This window comes from Vombatus ursinus, unplaced genomic scaffold (assembly GCF_900497805.2).
Source record: "Vombatus ursinus unplaced genomic scaffold, bare-nosed wombat genome assembly UNPS02014802.1, whole genome shotgun sequence".
NCBI classification, from domain to species: Eukaryota; Metazoa; Chordata; class Mammalia; order Diprotodontia; family Vombatidae; genus Vombatus; species Vombatus ursinus.
Genome location: NW_020954580.1, coordinates 15,729,742 through 15,753,779, shown reverse-complemented (window position 1 = coordinate 15,753,779; position 24,038 = coordinate 15,729,742). Strand labels below are relative to the sequence as shown.

Sequence of the window (24,038 nt, the reverse complement as noted above, 5' to 3'; positions counted from 1 at the left end):
TCTCTTCTTGTATAAGCTAACAAAGATCCACATGTGCCTTGTATTCTTGTAGCATCATTGGAACATAATCCAAAAATAATGGGTTCTGCTTTTAACTATGTGCTAAATTCATGATGCGTAAGTGAATAATTTGGGGAATCGTCACTTCAGTAATCTGTTGGGGCAGAATTGATTATGTGACTTTAATTCTTTCCTAGTCCCATCTGCCATCAGAAACAGGGAAGAAAATCACTTAGTGGCCTTGTTGAGGTAGCTACATGGCATAATGGCTAAAGCATTGGATTCAAGAGTCAAAAGGTCACGAGTTCAAATCCTGCCTTAGACATCTACCAATTGTGTGACCCTGGCCAAGTTCCCTCAGCTGTAAAATGGGGATAAAAATATACCTACCTGGACAGCAATGAAAGGTGTTTCCAGAGAAATTCAGTGGGACACAGGCAGTGGAGTGTAAGGACAATGGAAGCTAGAAAACCTGAAAGGGTTGCTGTGAGGATCAAATATTTTGCACATAAATAATTTGTATTTTGGGCCAATGTCAATTGTTTACAGAATTTACATTGCTACATATTTGTTAGCTACGATTATTATTGTTTATTTTAATTGGTTTTGTTGAGATGGAATGAGATGAGGCACACAATTAATTATGTAGTAACAATTTAATCAGCACCATGAAGGAGAGTCAACTCTTCTTCTTAAGCTTTAAGAAAGATATTACTCTGGTAATGGAAAAGACAAGTATGTGTGACTATGATATTAAGAAATGCACTTGTAGACAATCCTACTATTATGAATAATAGCGGAGTGCCCTATATCATACAACCTAATATCCTGTATCCTACAGTCTGGTGATATCCTACAGTAGATATGCCAACCTTGCTTGAAATTAAAATACACCAGTATATTGCCAATCCTAATCTGATAAAGTAAAGGAGTGTGTATTTATAGGGAAAAAAATCAATCTTCTAATGGTATCCAGAAGATAAAACAGTAAAAGGAAGAAAAGTTCAAGTGACTTGAATGAAGGATGATTAAGATAGAGGAAATAAGCATGATTTATAAAAATGGGAACCAAAGAAATCTAAATGGATTTTGAAAAACTTTAATTGCATGTCACATTGAATCTAGTCTGGTAGCATAGGACAGCAACACTAAAATTCTTTTAACTTGATCACAGAAATCAATTACTTTATATCACCATGAAAGGGCAATTTAAATGAACTTGGTAAAGTAGACTCAGAAAGGCAAAAATGCCACTTACAGAAATAAATTCCCAAAGTAAAAATGTCAATTTGATTAAATATTAATGTAGTAAATGACGGGATGCTTGGGGCCCAGCCCTAAAATCATGTCTGTGGAAGCCTCCCAATTTATCAGTAGGCCCCTGTCCTGTGAGAAAATTTTCCCCTTGTTACAGAACACATGACCTTATCAGAAAAGACACGGGTATACTAGCCCAAGGATTTTTGTCCCTGGCTGGCCCAAGCTCTCTCCCTCATACCAGATCCCCAAAGTCCATGCCTTTGGCAACCAAACAAAAAAAAAAAATCTGTCTTTTCTCCCTTAATGTCTGGTATCAACAAAGTTATCTCTGCAGACTCCCTGCATTTTCCCATCCATAGATTATAGGCACCTGTTCCCAAAGACACCTGGACCCCTGATATATCCCTTGAAGTCCCTATTACCTAATTAGCATTCTTGGAAATTCTTTTTCTTGTTCCTTTTCCATATAAGCCCCAGCACCATCCTCACTATCTTGCAGGTTCCCTAAGAACCCTTGCTCACTTCTATTGGTGTCATAATGAACTTTTTGCCACTTGACTAAGAGAAGGCTTAAGAGCGTGAATTCATTCCAGGCAACTCTGCCTTGGCATTCTCAGGGTCCTAGCACCCCCAGACCTCTTCATAAATATGTGCATCCAGTTATATCAGTAATAATTTTTGTATCAGAAATAAAATGTGAAAAAAATCACATTTTACTCTAGCAATTTCTACTCTCCACAGTACAACTCTCTCATTGAGATTTAATTCAACTACAATTACAGTTTTTCATTAATGTGAATATTTTCCAACTAATTTCTCTTTATTTATATTTCAAATGTAAATGGGAAAAACAAATGGATAAAACATTTTATTGGATTTAGTCTGTTACTATTCTTTAAAATTTAAATGACTGTACTATCACCTGGTGATTTTTAAAAGGTCTTCCTAGGATATGGGAGGCATCATTTTATTTTGCCTTCTTAGTCCTTTTGATATAAAATCCTAAAAACCAATGCTTATTAAAAAAGTATATACATTTTCCCTGTTTTTTTTAATTCAATAGGAAGTATATGAGTGGCATTATTTGTGTCAGGAGTTCCATTAATGTGATAGAAATTGTACACAAGAAACAAGTTCTACAAAATAATATTAATTTAACCATATTTTCCAAAATGTTTGGGACCTTGCTTGAAATTTTTGATTTTCTTCTACATACCATAGAGAGTAGAGGGGACAACTGTGTAACATTTTGCCCTAGAAATGGGGGGATGGGAATTAGACCTGTGATTTCATTAATATATGAAATTCTCAGATGAGGAGATTCCCTCTCTCTACCAGAATAGGTTGACACCTTCTCTATCTTTGTATTGTCATAGAGAATTGTCTAGAGCATTGATAAATTCCTTGCATAGGGTCATACAGCCTGTATGTCAGAGTCTGGTTTTGAACCCAGGTATTCCAAGCTTCAAAGCTAGTTACCCATTTATTATCCTCTGCTGCTTCTCGTACCATACGAATATTGAATAAATTCTAGTAAGTATTGGTGGGTTTTACAACAAAGCAACCAAGGCACTTCCCATCTTTTTTTTTGCCCTCCAAGAAAAATTGTCTTTTAATACTTTATTTTGTTAGGGCTCTCCCTCCAAAATTGTGATGAATTCTTCTGTAGAGACTTCCTACATTGGAAAAAACAGCACCTAACTAACAATTGCAGCACTTTCCTGAGTACATCATTACCGCTACATTTCATAATCATCTGTTAACAAGTAGCACCATCTCTTATTTCCAGCAAATATTCAACATATTTTCAACCTAGAGCCATTTCTGCTAAGGGAAAATAGAGCACTAAAACTCTTTCAGCTCTCAATTTTCAAAATAAATGGCATTTCAGGAGATTAAAATGCATTATGACTAAGTAAGTGATTATGCACTATGATATAGCAACCAGTAAACAATATATCTTTCATCGTAAGATTAATTTGCTCATCCTAATGGTAGAAGAAAGTCTACTTGAGGTTGCCATTATATCATGGAGATGGAGCTGAAAGTGTTATTTGTGTAAGAGCTCTGTTGAATGTTGTACTGTGTAATATCTGTAGTCCTGATGTCAACATCTTTTTCATCCCCAAGAAGAAGAAACAGTAGAGGGTCAAATGGCTGAGGAAGCAAAAGCTGCTGCTCTTCCTGAAAAAGAATGGGGCAAAGAGTGTGGGCCTACTAAGTCCTCAGACCAACCAGAGGACCTTAGTGAGGTCCAAGTGGATTCTAGTTCGAAAGCCAAAATAGTTCCTGAAGAAAGTATTTCCATTGGGGAACCGCTTGAGAAAAGTATAAAAGTGGTCCAGGAAGTGTCTCTGGATATAAAAACACCTTTCTCTGCTGGGGAAGGTGTGTCTTCTTTAGGATTTGCATGTGTTTGCTTATGAATAGGCTTTTTTATAGCTTTACCAACTTGGCACTTTCCCAAAGCTGTTCCATCTCTTATTCTTCTCATTTTTATAGCGCTCCCGTTGTTATGCTTAAAGAACACATAGCTCGTATTTGCATTGGTGCGAGTGACCGCATGGTTTCCTGCTGTCGCACCAGATTCCTGATTTTACTTTGCTATGATACAATATGCTTTGCAGCTAAGCTGATAATGTCACCTGAGTGCTTTTCCCTTTCCCATCTCAGACGTTTGCCAGTCACATTGCTAATATGTGTACACTTTTATTTTATTTTATTTTATTAATTTTTGGTGCAGAGATTCATCTGCTTTTTTTTTCCAAAAACTAGATCTTTTGACTTGGACAGTGATACCAAAGGCTTAAACTGTAGACGTGTTTTTGTTTGCAATGCAGTGTGCTGTATTTTTATGCTTTGGTGCATTCTGATTTAGTTTTCCTTGAGCTACTGCTGATGCTTCTCATGTCATACCCTTTTCATTTATTGCAGCCCATCCCTTTGATCATTTCCAAATTTCTTGAGTTTTCATCCATCTGACCTTTATTAGAAGTTCATAAAGTATTTCTTTTCTATTGTTACAACAGGATACACAAGTACTTAAGGTAATGATGTTCCAAAACACTTTCTTTTTGAGAGATCGTTGAGTTTTATTCTTCTTCCCCAAACTTGACAAAGTATAGGGTATCCCAAAAGTCTCACTGTAGTTTTAAGCTTAAATAGTTATTAGCTAAGTTATTGTTAGCTAATAGCTATCAAAGTTTAAACTGCAATAAAATCCTTGGACCATCCAATAATTCCATTTGGTCCAACTGTCACATAGACCTTAAGCTACAAGTGGAGCCAGGCATGGTGGTACACCTATAGTCCCTACTGCCAGGTAGGGAGGGTGGTGGATCACCTGAGTTCAGGTAACCTAAACTCAAGTAGAGGTAAAGCCAATCCAGTATCTATGCTAAGTCCAGCACCAATTTGGTGAGCTCTTGAGATCTGAGCTCCTTTAGGCTGCCTAATAAAGGGATGAATTGGTCCAGGTCAGAAAAACAGAGCAGGTTAGCCTGATCCGTATTGGAATCAGGCCTGTGAGTGACTGCTATGTTTCCAGCCTGTGTGAAATAAGGAGACCCAATCTAAAAAAAAAAAAAAATTAAACAAAACAAAAAAAAGCCACATATGCTATCGCTAGTTATTATAGCCACAAGAAAACTATTAGAATAAATTTAATATTTTTGAGGCTGTTAACAGGCAATGTTTCCTCAGTTTTCAGAATTCCATCATATGAGTTGTCCAAAACCTAAGGAAAGAGATATTTTAGAATTGACATTTATTTTAATTTTCTTGGTTTAAGCACACAGCTCTTCAAATCTCTATTACTTGTTTGAAAAAAAAATTTCATTGAGAGACTGTGATACAAAGTATTTTAAAATATTCAACAGATGTTGAATCATAAAAAGAGTTAAGATTTTTAACAGATGACAAATTAAATTATTCCCATATTTCTTGTCTGTTTTTCATGAGATAGCTTATAAATGATTGGTTAACAGCAGTATCGATTATTTCCTTATAAATATGAAATATATGATTGTATTTGAAGATTCATATCAATGATATATTGTTTAGTTTAAGAAAATGAGTCCAATATCTATTAGAAACCCCTTATTCTTGAAATAGCCACAACCCTATCTTTTATGGCTGTAATCAGTCTTCTAACTATTTTATTTGGTACTGAGAAAACTAGGGCAAAAGATTAGTGAAAATCAATACCTTTCTCTATTCAGCCCTGAAAGTTATATAATGCCCTCTGTGGCTTGCTAAGTAAAGATTTTTTTTTTAATTTGAAATGTGCATCTAAAGGCAAATGCACATTTTACTCATCTAAAGCATATTTCTCACACAGCCGTGAGGGGTGAGAAGTTCCACAAAGATACTTAATTATAGGTAGAGCCCACACAAGCAATAGTAAACATGCATCTTAGTCTTACCATTTTCATACTGATTTTTAAATAAATAATGTGCCTGCATGTTTCCATGCCTTTTTTTCTTTTTACCTTCCCATCCATTAATCATGTCAAAGAATGATTATTATAAGCTGTTTGCCTAAATGCACTGTGTATGCCTTGTTTAAAAAGCAACCCAATTACTTCAGATTTACTTACAGCCTCGAAGATGGAGTTCCATGAACAACAGGGCACTGGCCCTCTCACAGTTGAACCATTAGACAAGAAGGAAAAGGAACCTGAGAAAGGAAGTAAGCCTGCTGAACTGCCTAAACATGATGCCTTAGTCGCCCAGCCAGCACAACCTGAGACTGTAGATAAAAAGGACATACATGGCGAAGAAGATGCAAAGGCACCTCTTACTCCATTTGAACAGTCTTTCGGGGAAGAGCTAGAGTACATGCAGCAGAAAAGTGAACCAATCCCTGCAGAACTTGATGTGGGTTTTCCTACAGAGACTGTATTTCAGAAAGAGCAAAAAGTCTTGTCCATTGAAGTACCCAAGGATGAATGGAGTACATATAGTCAATTATCTCCTGGCCCTCTCACACCCATGAAAGAAAACTATGCAGTTCAAGAAATCCCCAAATGGGATGGGAAAAAATTAGACTCTCCAAAGCCAACTCCCTTTGGAAGTGTGAGCTTTCCTTTACCTTCTGAACCTAAGGCTGATTTGTCAGATGCCACTAAAGATACACTTGTTTCTGAAGCACTCCCCATGGCACCAGAGACACTGAAGCCAGAAGATAAAAAGCCCAAGGAAGAGTCCAGTGGCCCACAGATTGCCAAAGAGATTCCAAAGGATGAACAAATCGTTACGGAAAAAACCTCAAAAGCAGAAGAAACAACAATTTCAATGGAAATTACACCATCCATGGAAGCTGACAAACCAACTGTAGCAGAAAGTCCTATTAAGAAAATTTCCAAAGTTGGGGAAGAAAAAGATGTAATAAAACAAGAAAGTGAGCAGAAAACAGAACCAGGTACATTCAATGGACAGAAATCTACTTTGCTTGACAGTGAACTGCAGCCAAAACCAGAAGAGAAAAATGTCCTTCCTGAAAAGAAAACTATGCCAAAAGAAGGTGAACTTCAGAAGATATCAGATGAAGAGATGGGCATCATCAGTGTCTCAACAGAGAAAACATTCCAAAAAGAAGAAAAGAAAGACCAAAAAACTCCCATTGATGATTTAAGACATGATGCATTCCCTGAAGGCCTAGAACAAGTGCTCTCAGGTCCTGCCACAACTTCAAAAATGCTGGATAAAGCTCCTGATGAACTAGGTCTCCTCAGTGAAAAGACTGCAACCAAGGAACTGTTTCGAGAGGAAGTTGTTGACAAAGACATTGAGGCCCACAGGGCAGGGGTTGCAGCCTCTCTTGATTACGATAGGCAGCTCGATGAAGACAAATCTGGAATGTCAAAGTACTTTGAAACCTCCACGTTGAAAGAAGAAACCACAAAGAGCATCCAGTCTGGCAGTGATTACTATGAACTGAGTGATACAAAAGAAAGTGTCTATGAATCCTATGATACAGCTTCACCTGTACATAAAAGTTCTGAAAAGGAGTTTTATGCAGAAAAGGAGCAGCAACCTGCTCCCATTTTAGAGGGGGGATACAGTACCCTTGCACAGAGCTATCCAGCTGACCTGCCTGAAGAACCTAGCTCTCCCCAAGAAAGGATGTTCACCATTGATCCAAAAGTTTATGGAGAAAAAAGAGACCTCCACAGTAAAAATAAAGATGATTTGACACTGAGCCGGAGTTTAGGACTTGGTGGTAGATCTGCCATAGAACAAAGAAGCATGTCAATCAATTTACCCATGTCTTGCCTGGATTCCATAGCACTTGGCTTTAACTTTGGCCGGGGACATGATCTCTCTCCACTGGCTTCTGATATTCTAACTAATACTAGTGGAAGCATGGACGAAGGGGATGATTACCTTCCAGCCACAACTCCTGCCGTGGAGAAAGCTCCTTGTTTTCCAATAGAAAGCAAAGAGGAAGAAGAACAATTGGAGGAGGAGAAAGCAACCAGAGCGGAAAATATCCAGGTAGAATCATTGTGTGAGTCACCTTTCCTGGCCAAAGATTATTATAAAAATGGGTCTGTGATGGCCCCTGACTTGCCTGAAATGTTAGATCTAGCAGGCACGAGGTCCAGGCTAGCTTCTGTGAGTGCAGATGCTGAGGTGGCAAGAAGGAAATCAGTACCATCAGAGACACTGCTTGAAGAGAGCAGCACTGGCTTGACTACTCTAACTGATGAAAACCATGTTGCCACAAAAGCAGACAGTCAACTTGAGGATCTAGGTTACTGTGTTTTCAATAAATATACAGTTCCTCTACCATCACCTGTCCAGGACAGTGAGAATTTATCTGGTGAAAGTGGTTCCTTCTATGATGGTTCTGATGACAAGATCCGAAGAGATTTGGCCACAGATCTCTCGTTGATTGAAGTGAAATTGGCAGCAGCTGGAAGAGTCAAAGAAGAGTTTAGTAGTGAGGGAGAACTAGCCCAGCCCATCTCTGGTGATAAGTCAGGTCTTGGGAGGGAGTTTGATCATGAAAAGAAGAGTAGTGAGAAATTGGATACTGTGCTAGAAAAGAGCGAAGAACACTTTGAATCCAAAGAAATGCTGCTTCTCGAAGAAAAAGAGCATCCGAAAAAAGTAGCAGAGGGAGTGGATCAAGTTGAAGCATTTGGAACAGGAATGACCTTTGAACAAGTATTTGGAAAAGAGCCCATCAAACCAAAAGATGCTTCTATTTTCATAAGTGAAAAGGCAGAAAAGAGTCTTAGTTCAGTGCCAGAGGTGGCTGAGGCAGAACCATCCCCCAAAACAGACCATGGCTTGGATGCTGCTGCCAAGAAAGATGAGCAGAGTCAACCTGAGGCTAAGATCAGTGACTTTGGGCAGGCTGCTTCAGGACCGGGGGGAGATACTGAGAAAGAAACAGAACCTCATACCCAGGCTGCTGAACAAGACAGGACCCCCATAGCCAAACCCCCTGAGGCAGACACATTTCCCAGTACTGAGCCCAGCCACCTGAAAGAGAGCAGCAAGGTTTCTGAGACAGAAGTCAAAGAAAAAGTGGCCAAGCCTGACCTGGTGCACCAGGAAGCAGTAGATAAAGAGGAATCCTACGAGTCAAGTGGGGAACATGATCACACTCCTGAGAGTCTGACTATGGAGTCCTTGAAACCTGATGAGGGCAAGAAAGAAGTGACCCCGGAAGTAACTGGACTACCAGAAGACATCACAATCAAATTGCCGGCAGAAGAGCCTCCAGCAAAAACTGATGCAAAGAGTTACGAAGTACAGACTGAGGGGACTGATGCTCAGATGGAGCAAGTTCAGGAGCCCAAAGAAGAAGTTAAGGAAACTCCAGACATCTCCATCACTCCCTCAGAAGTCATCGAACCATTGCTGCAAGGGATTGTATCTGAACCAGAGGGAGCTCAGAGGGAAGAAGAGGAAGAAATAGAAGCCCGGGGAGAATATGATAAACTACTTTTCCGCTCAGAAACTCTCCAGATGACAGACTTGAGTGTTCCAGCTGTCAAAGATGAATTGGTGGAGATGGGTGCAGCCGAGATGCCCGAGTACAAGGGAGTGATTGAGTCAGTGGTGACCATTGAGGATGACTTCATCACCGTCGTACAAACCACCACAGAAGAAGGGGAAACTGGTTCCCATAGTGTACGGTTTGCTGCCCTAGAACAGCCAGAGGTGGAAAGGAGGCCCTCTCCCCCTGAAGAAGAAGAAGAACCACAAATAGAAGAATCTGCAGAAGCACTTGGAGAACCCAAAGAAGGCTCCCCCGAGGCCCCTGCTTCGCCAGAAAAGGAAGAAGTTGGCTTTTCTGAATACAAGACAGAAACATATGATGATTACAAAGATGAGACAACCATTGATGACTCCATCATGGATGCTGACAGCCTCTGGGTGGATACTCAAGGTGTGCATTATCCTTTTTTTTTTAATTTCTTGCTACCTAACAAAACTTAATAACCTAATGGACAAAAATTATAAATGTCCAGTGCCCAAAATAGTTATAAATACCATAACATTTTAAAGTATCCCTGTATTTCATTTTTTTAAACCCCAAGGACCTTTGATGTCCCTTACTAATTTCTGATGTTGCTGTTGTTTTGTTGTTATAATTTCCTTTGATCCCACAGATGATGATAGAAGCATCATGACAGAGCAGTTAGAGACTGTTCCTAAAGAAGAGAAAGCAGAGAAGGAAGTTCGGAGACCATCTCTCGATAAACATAGGAAAGAAAAACCCTTTAAAACTGGGAGAGGCAGAATTTCCACTCCTGAAAGAAAAATAGCTAAAAAGGAACCTAGCACAGTCTCCAGAGATGAAGTGAGAAGGAAAAAAGGTTCATTTAACAATCCTTATTATTATTTTTTTTATGTGTGCCAAGTACTTCATGGTTACTGTTTTGTGGCCAGTACAATGGTAACTTTATTAATTTATCAGATTTTATTTGGTTTTATTGAACTTGTTCATTTTTTCCTGATTGTGTGCTTTTGTGTTTTCTTATCCATAGCAGTTTATAAGAAGGCTGAACTTGGTAAAAAAACAGAAGTTCAGGCCCACTCTCCCTCCAGGAAAATCATTTTAAAACCTGCTATCAAATATACTAGACCAACTCATCTCTCCTGTGTTAAGCGGAAAACGACAGGTGACTGTGTTCAATTCTGCAATGTGGCTGGCAAACATAGACACCTATCTTTTTTTTTTTTTAATCCCATTGCCTTAGCAGCTTCCTCATCTTATTTTTTTCTTCTGAGATCCTACAGTGTCATAAATGCTATTGCTATTAAGCGTGTTTTATCGTTGTTTTGTTTTGTTTTCCCCAGACAGAAGTCATTATCACATATACGCTTGTCATGCTCAGACATATCAGTGCGTGAGTGTATCCTAGCATTGTGTTTTACTTTTCTGTTGAACAGATCCTTGCTTTCCATTCTGTGTGTTCTGGTGAGGAAATGGTGACAGCTTTCACCATGGTATACATCTCCATTTATTTTGATTTTTTTTCTCCTCATGCCTAAAAAACCATATGTATTTTTCACATTTTCTACATCAGCACTGCCAAATCTGTTACTGATGTTGATGAATTTCATTAAAACCACCAAGAGAATCTGAGGGTTTATTAAATGAAAATGAAAGAGAAAAATTATGGTAAATTTAAGTGGCACTATGTGATTTGCAAAATGCTTTTGCTTTGGAGGGAAAGAAAATAGAAGGAAAATGGGAGTATATTATAATCTCAGCAGATTTTTATTTCTCAACAATCCAAAAGTAACAAGACTTTCCATCCAAGAGCGCTGCATTTTCTGTGCTGACTCTTTGATATCAGGATAAAGAAATGTTAATGGGCCTACCCAGTGAAATTTACCTGCATAGTCAGCATGTACAACTCTAAGATAAAACTGCTTTTCCATGGCTTTCTGAGCCTGTGAAGCCTGTCTATTTTTATTGCCTCCTTATTTGTCTTTATTATGTGAAGTACCATTATCTATATCATTAAGTCTGGAAAGGTAGGGGATGAAATATCATACAGCAATAATAGATGGGAACCCATGCAGCTCTCTGGATCCTAAAGCATAATTTGTGTGTATCGTAGGTGAACTATAGATGTATTGTGTATCTAATTTTGTACTGTGTTTTATCATTTTAACTTTTCTTAGCTGGCAGCCATATAGACTACTATATGAAATAACAGATGTACAGAACAATTAGAAAAGAATTCTTTCTCCTTTCATTCCAAACCACATATGCCCCTCTATAAACCTTTGGAGGGTTTTTCTCTGAAGGTTTATTATAGCTCAGATAATGACCTATGAGTCTTAGAATCTGTTTGATTGTGAGATTTCTTTGACATCATCTAAAGGACAAAATATTTCATGAGGTTTTTTTTTTTTTCCCCTGTAGGAATTAGTAGCTATGCTTCCTTTCAGGCCCTGTGCATCTAAGGCATATTTGGGAAATAAGTGCTTATAATTACACATGGACCCCTGATGGTAAAGCTTAGAATTGGGGTTTTTGGCATTTTAAGAGTTATGGTGAATTAGGAACTAAATGGGTCATCAAGAATCATGCATCATTAAATAACCTTTTGAGGTTTTCAGCACCTTCCAATTTCATACATCTCTTCTAGTTAGATAGATGGGTGGCTAAACTGAGTCACCTGGGCCTGACTTGGGTACCTGTAGCAAACAAACTTTTAACTTGCAGCTTTATCCCACTTCATATACCCTCCTGGTGAGGACTGTATGATTTTATCATAACTAAGCAGAGAAGTTTGCATAGTGAGTTGTGTGTGTGTGTGTGTGTGTGTGTTCTGTCCAGAGCTGAGAAATAGTCAGTGCTCCTAATACTCACATACCTCTAAGTTTTAAAATGCCCCCGAGAAGGAAATGAGACAGTACCTTTGCCTTGTGTTTGGTATTTGTTTTATGTGATCGATTAGGCACTAATATCCATCACTTGTCATCTTCTCTGTACATTACAGGATAGGGTTTTAAAAAGAATAGGTCGTAGTGTAAAGTAGTGGGTTGTCAGTCTCTTTGAATTGTCATGCCAGAAGGAGGCTAAATTCTCCCTATTAACAAAAATCAAATAATTGTAAGAATAGGACTGATTTATATTCCCAGTTTTAGGATCACTTTCTTATTGCTAGCGGAAGGACAAAAACCACTAGTTTCCCTAGTAAAACATTTTGTATAGTTTAAAAAGAAATATTTAAGATTTAGTGGGAAGAAAGATTATGATTTAGCTCTTCCTTAGGCATAAGAGCTTTTATTCTATCCCATATGGTTACACAGTCAACATTTCAAGGGTCAAAGTTGTGTGGGATCGGTGGGAAAACATGAAACTATAACTTGGGAAACATTTCTTTTATGAAACAGTAGAAAACTGAAGTCATTGGTGCAAAAGCAAAACTGCCCATTTAAATTTTTAAAAATTTTATTTTTAAAGTTAAGTGTATTGGATAATTTGGGAGCATCCTTCATCCAACCAAAATTAGCATTTTTTAAACATTTGGATGGATTCATGATCCACTGATGATGATATGATCCCTCAGCCCAACACCTTTTCCTTGTCATGTGTTATTCTTAGCCATGTCTTTCATTAAATCCTTCCAAGAGGAACAACCTAAGAAGCTAGAGGCATTCTCCTAATTCTTTCAATATTTTGTGGATACTAGGGGCACAGTGTTCAGGTGATCTGGCCGCTATTTTTTTGATTGTCACTACATAACTGAACACTAACCTAGCCTAAAACAACAGACAGAACGTGGAAACCCCTTTTCAAAGCAAAATTTATCTAAGTCTCAGTGATTTAAAATCTGTGGAACCAAAACATAAAAGTCAAAAGGTACTTTTTTTTGCCCCGTAGAAGAGTTAATTCATAAGTTGTTGGAATAACCTTTAAACAAAAGGAATCCTTATGCTATCTGGACAATTTTGTCAGTAATCAACAATTCAACATTAGAAACATGAATTGTGAAACAATCCTCTTAGCAGATGAGTCAGAGGAATAGAATTTTTTTCTTTTTAAATTGAGTTTTCCTATTTTATGGAAGAGGGAAGGGAAATAAAAGAAGATCCTTAGGAGGGAGCTGGGGGGGAATAACCATAAGAAAGTTTGTTTCATCATTTAAACATCTACTCCAATATCTATATCACCATCTACTAGTGTGAACATGTAAGATGCTACTATCATTGTTACTAATATCCCAAAAGTCACAGGGAACAGAATGTGCAATTTAGTACTTTGTGACCTGAAGGAAATCACCTCATAATTATTAAATTGCACCACTGTGACCCTAGCATTAAATCTGTTTGTTTGGTCATCATTGTTATTGTTATTAATGTTAATGTTATTTGATTTGGGGAGAGCTCCAGAAACACTTTATTTGAATTTTTATCAAAGTCACAAGGAATTGATTGATTAATTCGTGTGAAGTTGTGGGATCAGGTAAGTTATCAACAGAAAGAATCTGTTGTAAAATTGCGTAAGAGAGGATGAAGTTCAAAAACCAAAGAGACACACAGCACCTGCAAAAAGAAACAGCAGTAACAGATGTGGTCATAACAATGCAGGGAGTGCATGTTTAGAACGCATCCTGCTTTACATCATAAACTTTAAAAATGTTTCTCTCCTTTTCTCTCCTTTCTAAGTTATACCTACCTTTTATCCCCTTTTCTTTTTGGACATTTTCAAGTCGGGCAAAATGTTTTATGTTTGTTTGTATTACACGTGTACGTACAAATATTAGGAATTGAGGGCTGAGGAAGGCTTGGGGTAAGCCAATATTGACAGATTTAATGGGAAGTGACAGAGATTTCTGAGGACATGGCAAAACCTTACAGATCCAGGATAAGAACTGAGGATCTTTAATGAGTCCTCATGATGTGAATTATCATTTTCAAAAAAATGTAAGCTGTGCTTTTATCTTTGCTACCACCACAATAAAACAAAAAATAAAACAAAACCCTTGGAGTAAATGAACATCTGCCACACAGTGCAGAAATCTTAGGTTGTGTAGGAATTTAAGGTTCCCAGATGTTCACGGAGAAGTCTCAGGATGGAGGCCAGAGACTGATTTGAAAAATTTAAACAAAGCATGTTAAAGAAGTCTGGACCTAGCACTGGACACCTGTGTTCTAATCCTGTCTCTGCTACTAACTAATGTGACCCTGATTATCTAATCCAACCCCTTCATTTTAGAGATGAAGAAAGTAAGGATTGGATAAATGATTTGCCCAAGTGGCTGAGTCAGTATTTAGTTCCTTCCATTCCTAACACTCTATGATTCCATACAAGAATAAATTTTGTACTTTCCCTTTATTTAGAGTTCACAGAAATCACTTGGGTTATGTGTGGAAGAAGATGCCAGAGAGATATTGGCAACAACTTACTTAACTTACTTTCAGTTGCATAAACTTATATTTAAAACCTATAAACTTATACTTAAATTTTATAGTTATAGAAAGCCTTTGGAGTAAAAAAAAAAAAAAAAAACACACATGGATTTTTGACTTCTAAGTCCCAGAATAGGAAAACTAGGAGGGATATTAGAAAGGTTTGAGAGAGTAGGGAACCTTAATAAGGAGAAAAATTTGGGCTACATAAAACTGAATCAAAGAATATGAGACTGCTCACTAACTTGTAGTAGGAGGAGAAGGAGGAGGAGGAGGAGTAATAGTAATAGTAAACAGTGGCACCAGCAGCATCCCAGATTTGTTGTGAGAATAAAATGAGATCATATTTGCTTTACAAATATCATCTCATTTTATCCTCACAACAAATCTGGGGCATAGGTGCTATTATTATCCCTATTTTACAGATGAGGAAACTGAGGGAGATAGCAGTTAAGTGTCTTACCCAGGGTCACACAACTAGTAAGTGTCTGAGGCTGGATTTGAACACAGGTCTTCCTAACTCTAGGCCCAGGGTTCTACCCAGTGTGCCACCTAGAGGCTTATATGTGGCTTGGTGATGCATTTATCCATGTTCCTATATTTACAAAATATGGTTTGTAAATCCTAATAAACAAAGTTTCATTGTGCCCTTCTCTATGGGCACAGCCAGTTGTGTTGAGGTATTATTTCAATATTCTTATTATATTTCCTTATTATTGTTGTTGGTCCAACAGCGGCAGGTGGAGAAAGTAACCAGGCTTCTGGTATATATAAACAAGCAAAGGACAAATACTCAGTAAGTAAAATAATTTTCTCCTTATTCCTGATCTGATTCTCCTTTCTGTATTCCTTGAGAGATTTTGCTTATTTAATTACAGCATTATGAGGAATTTATTCCTTTCCTTTGAAATGCAATCTTAAACCATTTAAACAATATTGTGCCCTTATGTTCATAGTCTTGACAAAAAAAAAATGATGGTGGTTCATCATGCACCATTTGTGCCTTACTTCAGAGCATTAGAAAAGATGAGTGCTAAGTAATGTATGTATAAACATCTTTGGCTGTGTCTGTTAGTCTTTTTAGCTATGTATGATAGACAAAGTGAGGAAGAGGTTTGGAAATGATGGACCTGACCTATAGAGAAAACTGCTCTAAATCAGATAGGTCCCAAGATACTGTTTCAAGCACAAAATATCTAGTTTGCCTGTCTCCAGGATCCAATTGAACCGAATGAGTTCTCCCTTTCACTTCTGCTATTCAGATATGATCTTAAACTGAACAAGCATGATGGACAAACTAGCATGAAAGAAGGATGTAATCTGGTTACCTGGTATGTCCATGTGGCTTGGAATGGGCACCCAGATTCAATCTTATTAGGAACCATTGAAAACAAATATGCTAAGGCCCTATCTCAAGTGTACCTTTAACGGATAGCCAAGGCCAAGTGCTTTTGTGGGCAGAAGGAAAAGTTGCCTTGTGATTGGCTGAAACAACCACGTGACAAATCACTGATTCCTTAGTTATTTCAGAGTAGATTCACAAATCACAACCATCTTAACTGCTTTTGGGATATTAAATCCAATCAATCATTTGGGATATATTGATTTCTACTTTTTGTGCAGTCCTTAAAGCTACCGAATTTTATTTTTTTTTTGAAGCAAGACTCATACATAGATACACAAAAGCCTAGGGGAGCTTCTCATGTGAAAACTCTCTCCACCTATACAGATCTACAACCAAATGATTTAGGAGATGTCAGTCATTTAAGCAACAAATATTTATGAAATGGCTACTTTGTGCCAGAAACAAGGTCAAGAGCTGGGACCACAAAAGGAAAAAAGCGAGATAATCCCTGCTTTCAAGGCACTTACATTTTGTCTGATTTCTAGGGACATTCCTGAGCTACACAGAATGAAGTGGCTTTCCAGGGGTAGGCAGCTAGTGTCAGGCAGGTTTTGAACCCATCTTCCTGATTCCAAGCCTAGAATTTTCTTTTATTCCCTTATGTTCTGGTTGTTGTTGTTGTTATTGTTATTGTTTTTTAAAAAGATTATTTCCTTTAATACCAATAACATCTTTTTACTTGGGAACTTTTAGTCAAATGACAAAAGATGTCATTTATTTGATTTATTCTCAAATTAAAAATCTTCATATATAAATAAGGCATGGTTGAATGAGATAGTGATTTATTCAGATATATTACTTTACAATGTGGCTAACAATGTCATCTTTATGCTTTGATAAACATTAGACTTTAGATGACTACATTTTGTCCCCAAGATAAGTATCTCAGCTCTTCCGTCTTCTGATTGAGCTCTAAGGCAGCAACATCAGGTAGAAAATTAAACTGAATTCATGTCATGAGAACATCTTGTTACCAATGACATTTGTTTTGAATATCCCATTTTTATCTCTGATTTACCCCCTAATTCTTAGCCTTACCCTCCACTGATTTCCACAAGATCATTGTTAATGGTCGTGACCCCTAGGATTCTTTCTTATTCACATTTTCTAGATTTATGGCAGAGATAGTCATCCTCTGGCTCTGAAGACAATGTCGTTACTGTATTTTTCTAAACCACACTTTTGATTATGTGTGGGAACAGCTGAGTGGGGTGACTTGTGCTGACCCACTTACACTTCCCACACATACTTCCGTGGACTGTAGGAGGAGAAGAGACAGTGTCCAATCTGTGAGTGCTCACTGGCTCGTGGAAGTATCAGCAGAGGGCAAAGCTAGAAATGGGACCTCAGTGCCAATCGTGATTTTGCTTAAGCGTCAAGTCTTACTAACATTTGTGTGTGTGTGTGTGTGTGTGTGTGTGTGTGTGTGTGTGTGGAGAAAAGTATCATTTCTATCACAAATTCTTACATTTCTAATAATCTCCCAAGAGAGATGTCCTATTGGCCATAGGTATTTCCCTGAAATTGTATATCCAGTGCATACATATAGACAGAAACTACCAGGGAATCTGACTCCTTTAATATTAGCCTTGTGGTTTAAATGCAGTGTCTTTTAGTCTGACGGCAATCCTAGAAATCATAGACAGCACATCAGTATGCCCTGTGTTTGACCAATGTTCCAATGGACTATAGATGCACTGCCTTGAATGCCAGATACAATGGCCATCCATACATTTCTATCATATAGTCTTAATATAGTGAATTGGCTCATTTTAAGCATATAATTAGAATATTAGGGATACTATCCTCTGAAGTAATTAACATGTTAGCAAAATTGCTCATACTTATGCAATCCTTTAAAACTGTGAAGCACTTTACATACACTAATTATCTCCTTCCATTCTCACAATGATCCTGTAAGACAGGTAGTTAGGACCAGTCTAATTATCAATATATGAAAAAACTGAGAATCAGGAAGGTGTGATGCAGCATGAAAGGAATACTAGGTCTTAAGTTGGGAAAAGTTGGATTGCAATTTTTTTCTCTAACATCTGTTAGCTGTATGACCATGAGCAAGGCATCTCACCATTCTGAGCCTCAGTTTCTTCATCTGTGCAATAGAGATGGTATAATACCTACCTCACAGAGTTGTTCTGAGGGTCAAATTCATAAATTATTTGGAAGTACTGCAAAGCACCATATAAATGTCAGCTGCTGCTGCTACCATCATCATCATCATCACCATTGTTATTACTAACTTCCCTCAAAGACCTCATCCCCTCCCAGCATCCTGAGAGACTTCAGCATTCATGTGCAGGAGTCTTCAAACACCTACCTGTATCCATGTCCAGCACAAAACATCTGGATACCCTCATGACCACATCAGAAACCCCACATCACCTGACAACTTTGCCACTTCTAAATTTCTGTACTTGGAAATAGCACCATTTCTTATCCTCCCTCCCTCACCTTCTCACTGTCTTCTCACGCTAACTTACTTGCTTCTTTGCCCCATAGCCAGGCACTTTAATCATTTCCTAGCCATCACCCTATATTTTATTATTTCTTTGTCTTTCTTGTGCTCCTGTCACGTGAGTTCTCTATCCCAAGTAAGTGCTATTGATTTTCTTCTTGATTCTGGGCTGTTAAGCATTGCTGGAAACAGGCTCAAAATCAATCAGATTTTATTCACTATAAATTTATGCTACATAACTGTGGCTTCACTGTTGCTTAGCAACTCATTTATTCTACTATTTATTCATTTCCCTATCCTATTTCCTACAGCAAACGGTTTACGTGGTTTTTTTTCTCTCCTTATACTCTCAGCCCCTCCTCCATGCTACTCTCATGCTGTCTGTTTTATTGAGGATATGGTAACAGAATCCTCTTGACTTCCTCCATCTACATACCTCTAAACTTCTCATTTTCATCACCTCCACTGTCTTCTCTTTCCATGCTATATAGGAGAAAGAAAAGGACTTATTTCCAAGGCCGACAATTATGCCTTTAATCCCAGTTAGGTGACACAGGTGATAGAGGACCAGATCTGGAGTCAGGAAGACCTGAATCCAAATGCAGGTTCTGACACTTACTAGCTGTGTGCTCCTAAGCAAGGCAATTCACCTCTGTCTGCCTCAGTTTCCTCATCTGTAAAATGGGGATAATAATAGCACCTACCTCCCAGGTTTGTTGTGAGGATCAAATGAATTAATGTTTGTGAAGTACTAAGCATAGTATCTGGCCCTTAATAAATGCTTGCTTATTTGCTTCCTTCCTTCCCCCACCCTTCCTCTAGGACCCTGCTCTGTCTATCATTTTCCCTTTCTCATGTATCATCATTATTTCTCTTTCCATTTGGCACCTTCCGGTTGGCTTACAAACATGCCTAGGTATTTCCAAATCTATTATTATCTGTTTTAAACCCTTCTGCCTCACTAAGCTACTGCCCCACCTCTTCCCTTTCGGCACCAAACTTTACTTCTCAGTGTGCCCTCCAGTAAGGCAGAGGTATCTGTTATTGCTATTGGTTTTTTCGTGGGCATTATGACATTTTGGCGTTTGCATCCATAGTGCTGTGGCCTAGTCTAAGCAAGAAGCAAGGAAAATCCATTGTCTTCACTTGAACACGAACCATGTTATCCTCAATTCTATAACAACGTCCACGTCTATTACCAGATATGGAAATATATGTCATTCTAGAATCAGATTTCTTTCCTGTTGTATTTGCTTTTTATATTTTTATGTGAGGGATTTTATCTGCTTCATTGTATGCTTTTTCTTGTTGTCCAAGACTAGAATTCTGCTTTGCCAAAGATTCCTGCCTCCAACAGTCAGGACAAAATCATTGTTTCTTCTAAGAGGCAGGTCAGATTGTTCTGATACCACTAAAACAACTGCCTTTCGCAATTTTCAATTTTTGTATGACCTTCCTCAGTAGGCTCACCTTGCCTTATTCAGAATCTGATATGTGATCTAGGTCAAGCTTATAGGACATGAAATCAGGAAATATAGGAAAACAAGGTTCCCCAAAATTGCAAAACAGTCAGAAACATAAACAGACTTTAATTTAAAAGAAAACACATTCCAAGTTTCTATTTTCATTATAAAGTTAGCCAAGAACCAAAGTATATGATTTTTTTCCTGAAAATTCTTTCCAGCCTCAATTTCTCAAAATGTTGTCATATATGCAAGAATAAACTGCCTACTTCTTTCCCTTTTTAATGAACAAATTAATAGGTTACCAGTCCCACATACTATACGCAATGATTTTTTTTTCTGATTTACTTAAATCTTTATAAGTAAATATACTTCAGAAAACTTGTTATTTGAGCTTTTAATTGCATTTTCCATATTTGGAATTTTTGCCCTAAATAATATACTTTTTTTCAAATCCCTTGGAAAAACACTGACTTTTAAAGCTAAGAAGTAGAGATATTTGGATGGATCTGAAAATAAGATATTTACCTTGTTATAAAGGGAGTGGGGAGGAGAGGAAGGAAAACTTTGTTTCAGCATGATATAGGCAATGAAAAAATGGAAACCTAATATATGTGCTATTCTAATTGCTAGAAAATTATATGCAATATACAAAAACAACTGGGTTGTATCAAAGTTGGTCAATCGTGGTAAAAGTTCACTATTTTTGAAAACAAAAAAGTTTCACAAAATTACCAGGTCAATAATTAACCTTTCTATTATGACATATACTGCCTTAAGAAAGTAGGGGCATGGAGAGGAGCAGAAACTTCCTCTAGTTCTTGATGGCTGCACCAAAAATTATCCTCCATACTTACAACGCATCCCTCAAGTGCCAACTTCTATAAGAAGCCTAGTCTAATCTACCCTAATTGATACTGGGGCCATCAATTTCTGGTGCCAGAGATTGCCTTGTATTTTCTTTAATTACCTGTGTACATTTTAACCAACTGACCTCCAATGCAATATGAACTCCCTGAGAGAATCAATCATTTTGTTTTGGTGTTTGTATATCCGAAGTCTAATACGATGCTTTCTTTATAGTAGACACAATGAGTGACTAAGGAATGAATGAATGATAAGTCTCTCCAACGGTACATTTGATTTTGTTTTTTATTTTTGACTAGGATGGTGTGAGCAAGAGCCCTGAAAAGCGCTCCTCTCTGCCCAGGCCTTCCTCCATCCTTCCTACTCGAAGAGGGGTATCAGGAGACAGAGATGAGAATTCTTTCTCCCTCAACACTTCTATGTCTGCTTCAGTACGACGAACCACTAGTATGTATGCTTATATCTGTTTTTCTTTTATTTTAATGGAAATGTCTCCAGTGGATATATAGTAAACTTATTACTTGCTTTTTCAGAATTGTTTATGAAGAACCTTAATTAGAACTGGATACTCTTTAACAAGATTTCTAAGCAGGGTATAATAGATTCACTTTGTGACTATGGGCAGTCCCCCTAACTATTCTGAAAGTTATATTTCTCATGCATAAAGTGAAACTACCCATCTTCTTAGCCCTGATCAAAAGGCAATGACATATTTGGGACTCTTTAGAGTAGAGAATATCTGTTTGTTATAAAAGGAAGAGGTAATATAATTTAGCTGCCACTCCTATTTCTACACTGGTACAATGGCATATTTTCCTTTAAAATATCACTAACTTTGATTATTTCCACATTTGCCATGGCATACATTAATGATTCAACAGTCCTTTCAAGAACCTAAAATACATAGAAGCATATCTAGCCAAGATTGCCCTATTTCCTAAATTGTGACCAAAAATCTACAACCAACAATAATTACTTTTATCTTACGTGTCTAAGTCAGCTTCCCTTACAGAGTTGTGTATAGAATAAAACCAAGTTTCTGGAGGAATTGTATCCTAAGCCTGCCAATTTCCAAATTATTGTTCTTAACACATGTTATTCAAGAGTATTTCTGTCATTCAAAATCCACAAAATTCAGAATATTCAATAAGGAACAAGAAGTAGAATATAAATGAAAAGGCTAGTATTGTTACTATTGAAATAATGATCAGAGTAGTGCTTTTCATCACCTGGTATATTGAAATTAATAAACTTGAAGTTTATCTATTCAAGCACTAAATAAACTTACAAATGCTGTAGATTTTTTTGGGCTGTGGAATTATGTGTTTATCTAAACAACCAAATCAACCTCCTTTTTTAGCTACTGATCAAAATAATAGCCCTAATCACAACCAATTCAAGTAATTTTTGTTTTTAAAGAATGTTGATCATCCAACATGGTTAGTTAGGATGGGCAAATCTAGTCAAGAAGAATTGGGTTTGACTTCGCTCTAATGCATGAGCTTAATTGGTTTTTTACTGGTTATTGAGCAAGCTCTCTTCCCTCAAGCATTACTTTACTTTTTTTTCCCCCTGCATGTAGAGGAGCTTATAGGTTCTTGTGGCTCATTTTTGTTTTGTTTTGTTTTGTTTTTGCTTTAGGGAGATGCTCTTTGTGTCTTGTCTAAATGAATTTGTCTTTCAAAAATTTGAAAAAGAGATGAAGCTGCTTCTATCTCAGTGTTTTGAGTGATTTGAGCAAATAAATGGTGCTACCCAAGTACCATCTCAATGCTCAATGGAGTCAGAATGCTGATATTTTTCCCCCTCAAGTAGGTTCTTACTGTCATTGAATGCAAAACATCCATTTGGTTCAAAATTTAGTGATGGTATCATTGTGTAGATGTGAATGGGGTAATTTTTTTCCTCACAAAAGAAGAATATATCATCTGTGGTTTAATATTTTCATATGATAATGCAAATTCAAAAGAAGGAATAAATTTGGAAAGCAACAATAATAATAGCTAATTATATAGCACTTGAAGATTTGCAAAGCACTTTACATATTATCCCAATGGATCCTCACAATAACTCTGCAAATTGGATGCTATTATCATCCCATAGATGGGGAAACTGAGGCTAAGAGGGCTTCAGTACTCTGCCCAGGGGCACGCACCTAGTATAGAAGCATGTGCATATTGCTAATACAATTGTGCATATTGCTATTAAGATACTAACTGCACAATTTTCTAACTTGGCTCAGTTAAGTAGCCCCTAGCTGTCCCCACAGTTATAATTCTTATCAATATTTATTGCATCAAAGTAGCTTTAGGATATTACTCTGTTATATTACCTAAAGATTATAAATCTTCAAAATGACAATTCAGAACCCTTTAGAAATGAATAGCATAGTATGTTCTGATATTTAATATACTTTGATTCCTCATTCCAGGGTGGGATTTTCAAGTTAGAACACCTCTTTGCACAACCGTCCACCTCAATTATTTATAGAAAAATTGAGGAAGAACTGACCAGGAGATAGGCAGCCTTTGAGAAAACTGGAATCAATCCACAAAGGGTTTCAAGGATATGTTAATAATTACATTTACAGGCACCCACCCAAACAATAACAGGTAATGGAACTAAGTTTGTAGTGACTCCATCTCATCCCTTTAAACTAATTCATTCTGAACTAGTTAAAATACGTTCTTTTTATATCATTTGCTTTTTTATCTCAATTTTTTATGAAATTCATCCTTATTAGGTTTTCAGTATAGTAGCATTTTGACACTATTAGTGAAAATTACTGAACATCTGGACAGCTAAAGTCCCTTCCAGCTTAAAACCTATGAATCTGTAATCTGAAGGAAAATGATATACTTTTGTCAGAAAACAGTAATACCTAGTAGGCACAATAACAGTTGGACCACGGAGCATTTTGCCTATTTTTTTTATATTATCCTCTCTCTCATTGCAGACAAGAAAATAGCTGACATTTTGTAAAGCTATTTGAAAAACAGAGAAGGGAATTATTTCACGGGAGAGCTAGCCAGAGAGAAAGCAAACGCATTGACATGAAGAGTTTATCAACAACTCTGTCTGTAAAAGTATGTGGTTAGATTTTTTTTTACAGCCCAAAGAGTGTGAATTTAGCCCTTGTAACCTCAGAGTATGTACCCGGTGGAGGTAATGGATT

The 24,038-nt window shown here is 37.3% G+C and overlaps 1 protein-coding gene across 3 annotated transcripts in view; it reads left to right on the top strand.

Annotated features, from left to right (window-relative positions):
• The window catches only part of MAP2 (microtubule associated protein 2), a 376,564-nt gene that overhangs the window by 325,771 nt on the left and 26,755 nt on the right, over positions 1-24,038 (top strand). For 2 of the 3 annotated variants that reach the window (XM_027873756.1, XM_027873755.1), the window contains exons 9-10: positions 15,390-15,451; positions 21,163-21,310. In XM_027873756.1, coding sequence (XP_027729557.1) covers positions 15,390-15,451; positions 21,163-21,310 — 210 coding nt within the window. Of the gene's footprint in view, positions 1-5,860; positions 9,668-9,890; positions 10,098-10,268; positions 10,404-15,389; positions 15,452-21,162; positions 21,311-24,038 lie in introns of all 3 variants that reach the window. The other variant, XM_027873754.1, reaches the window with a different exon arrangement.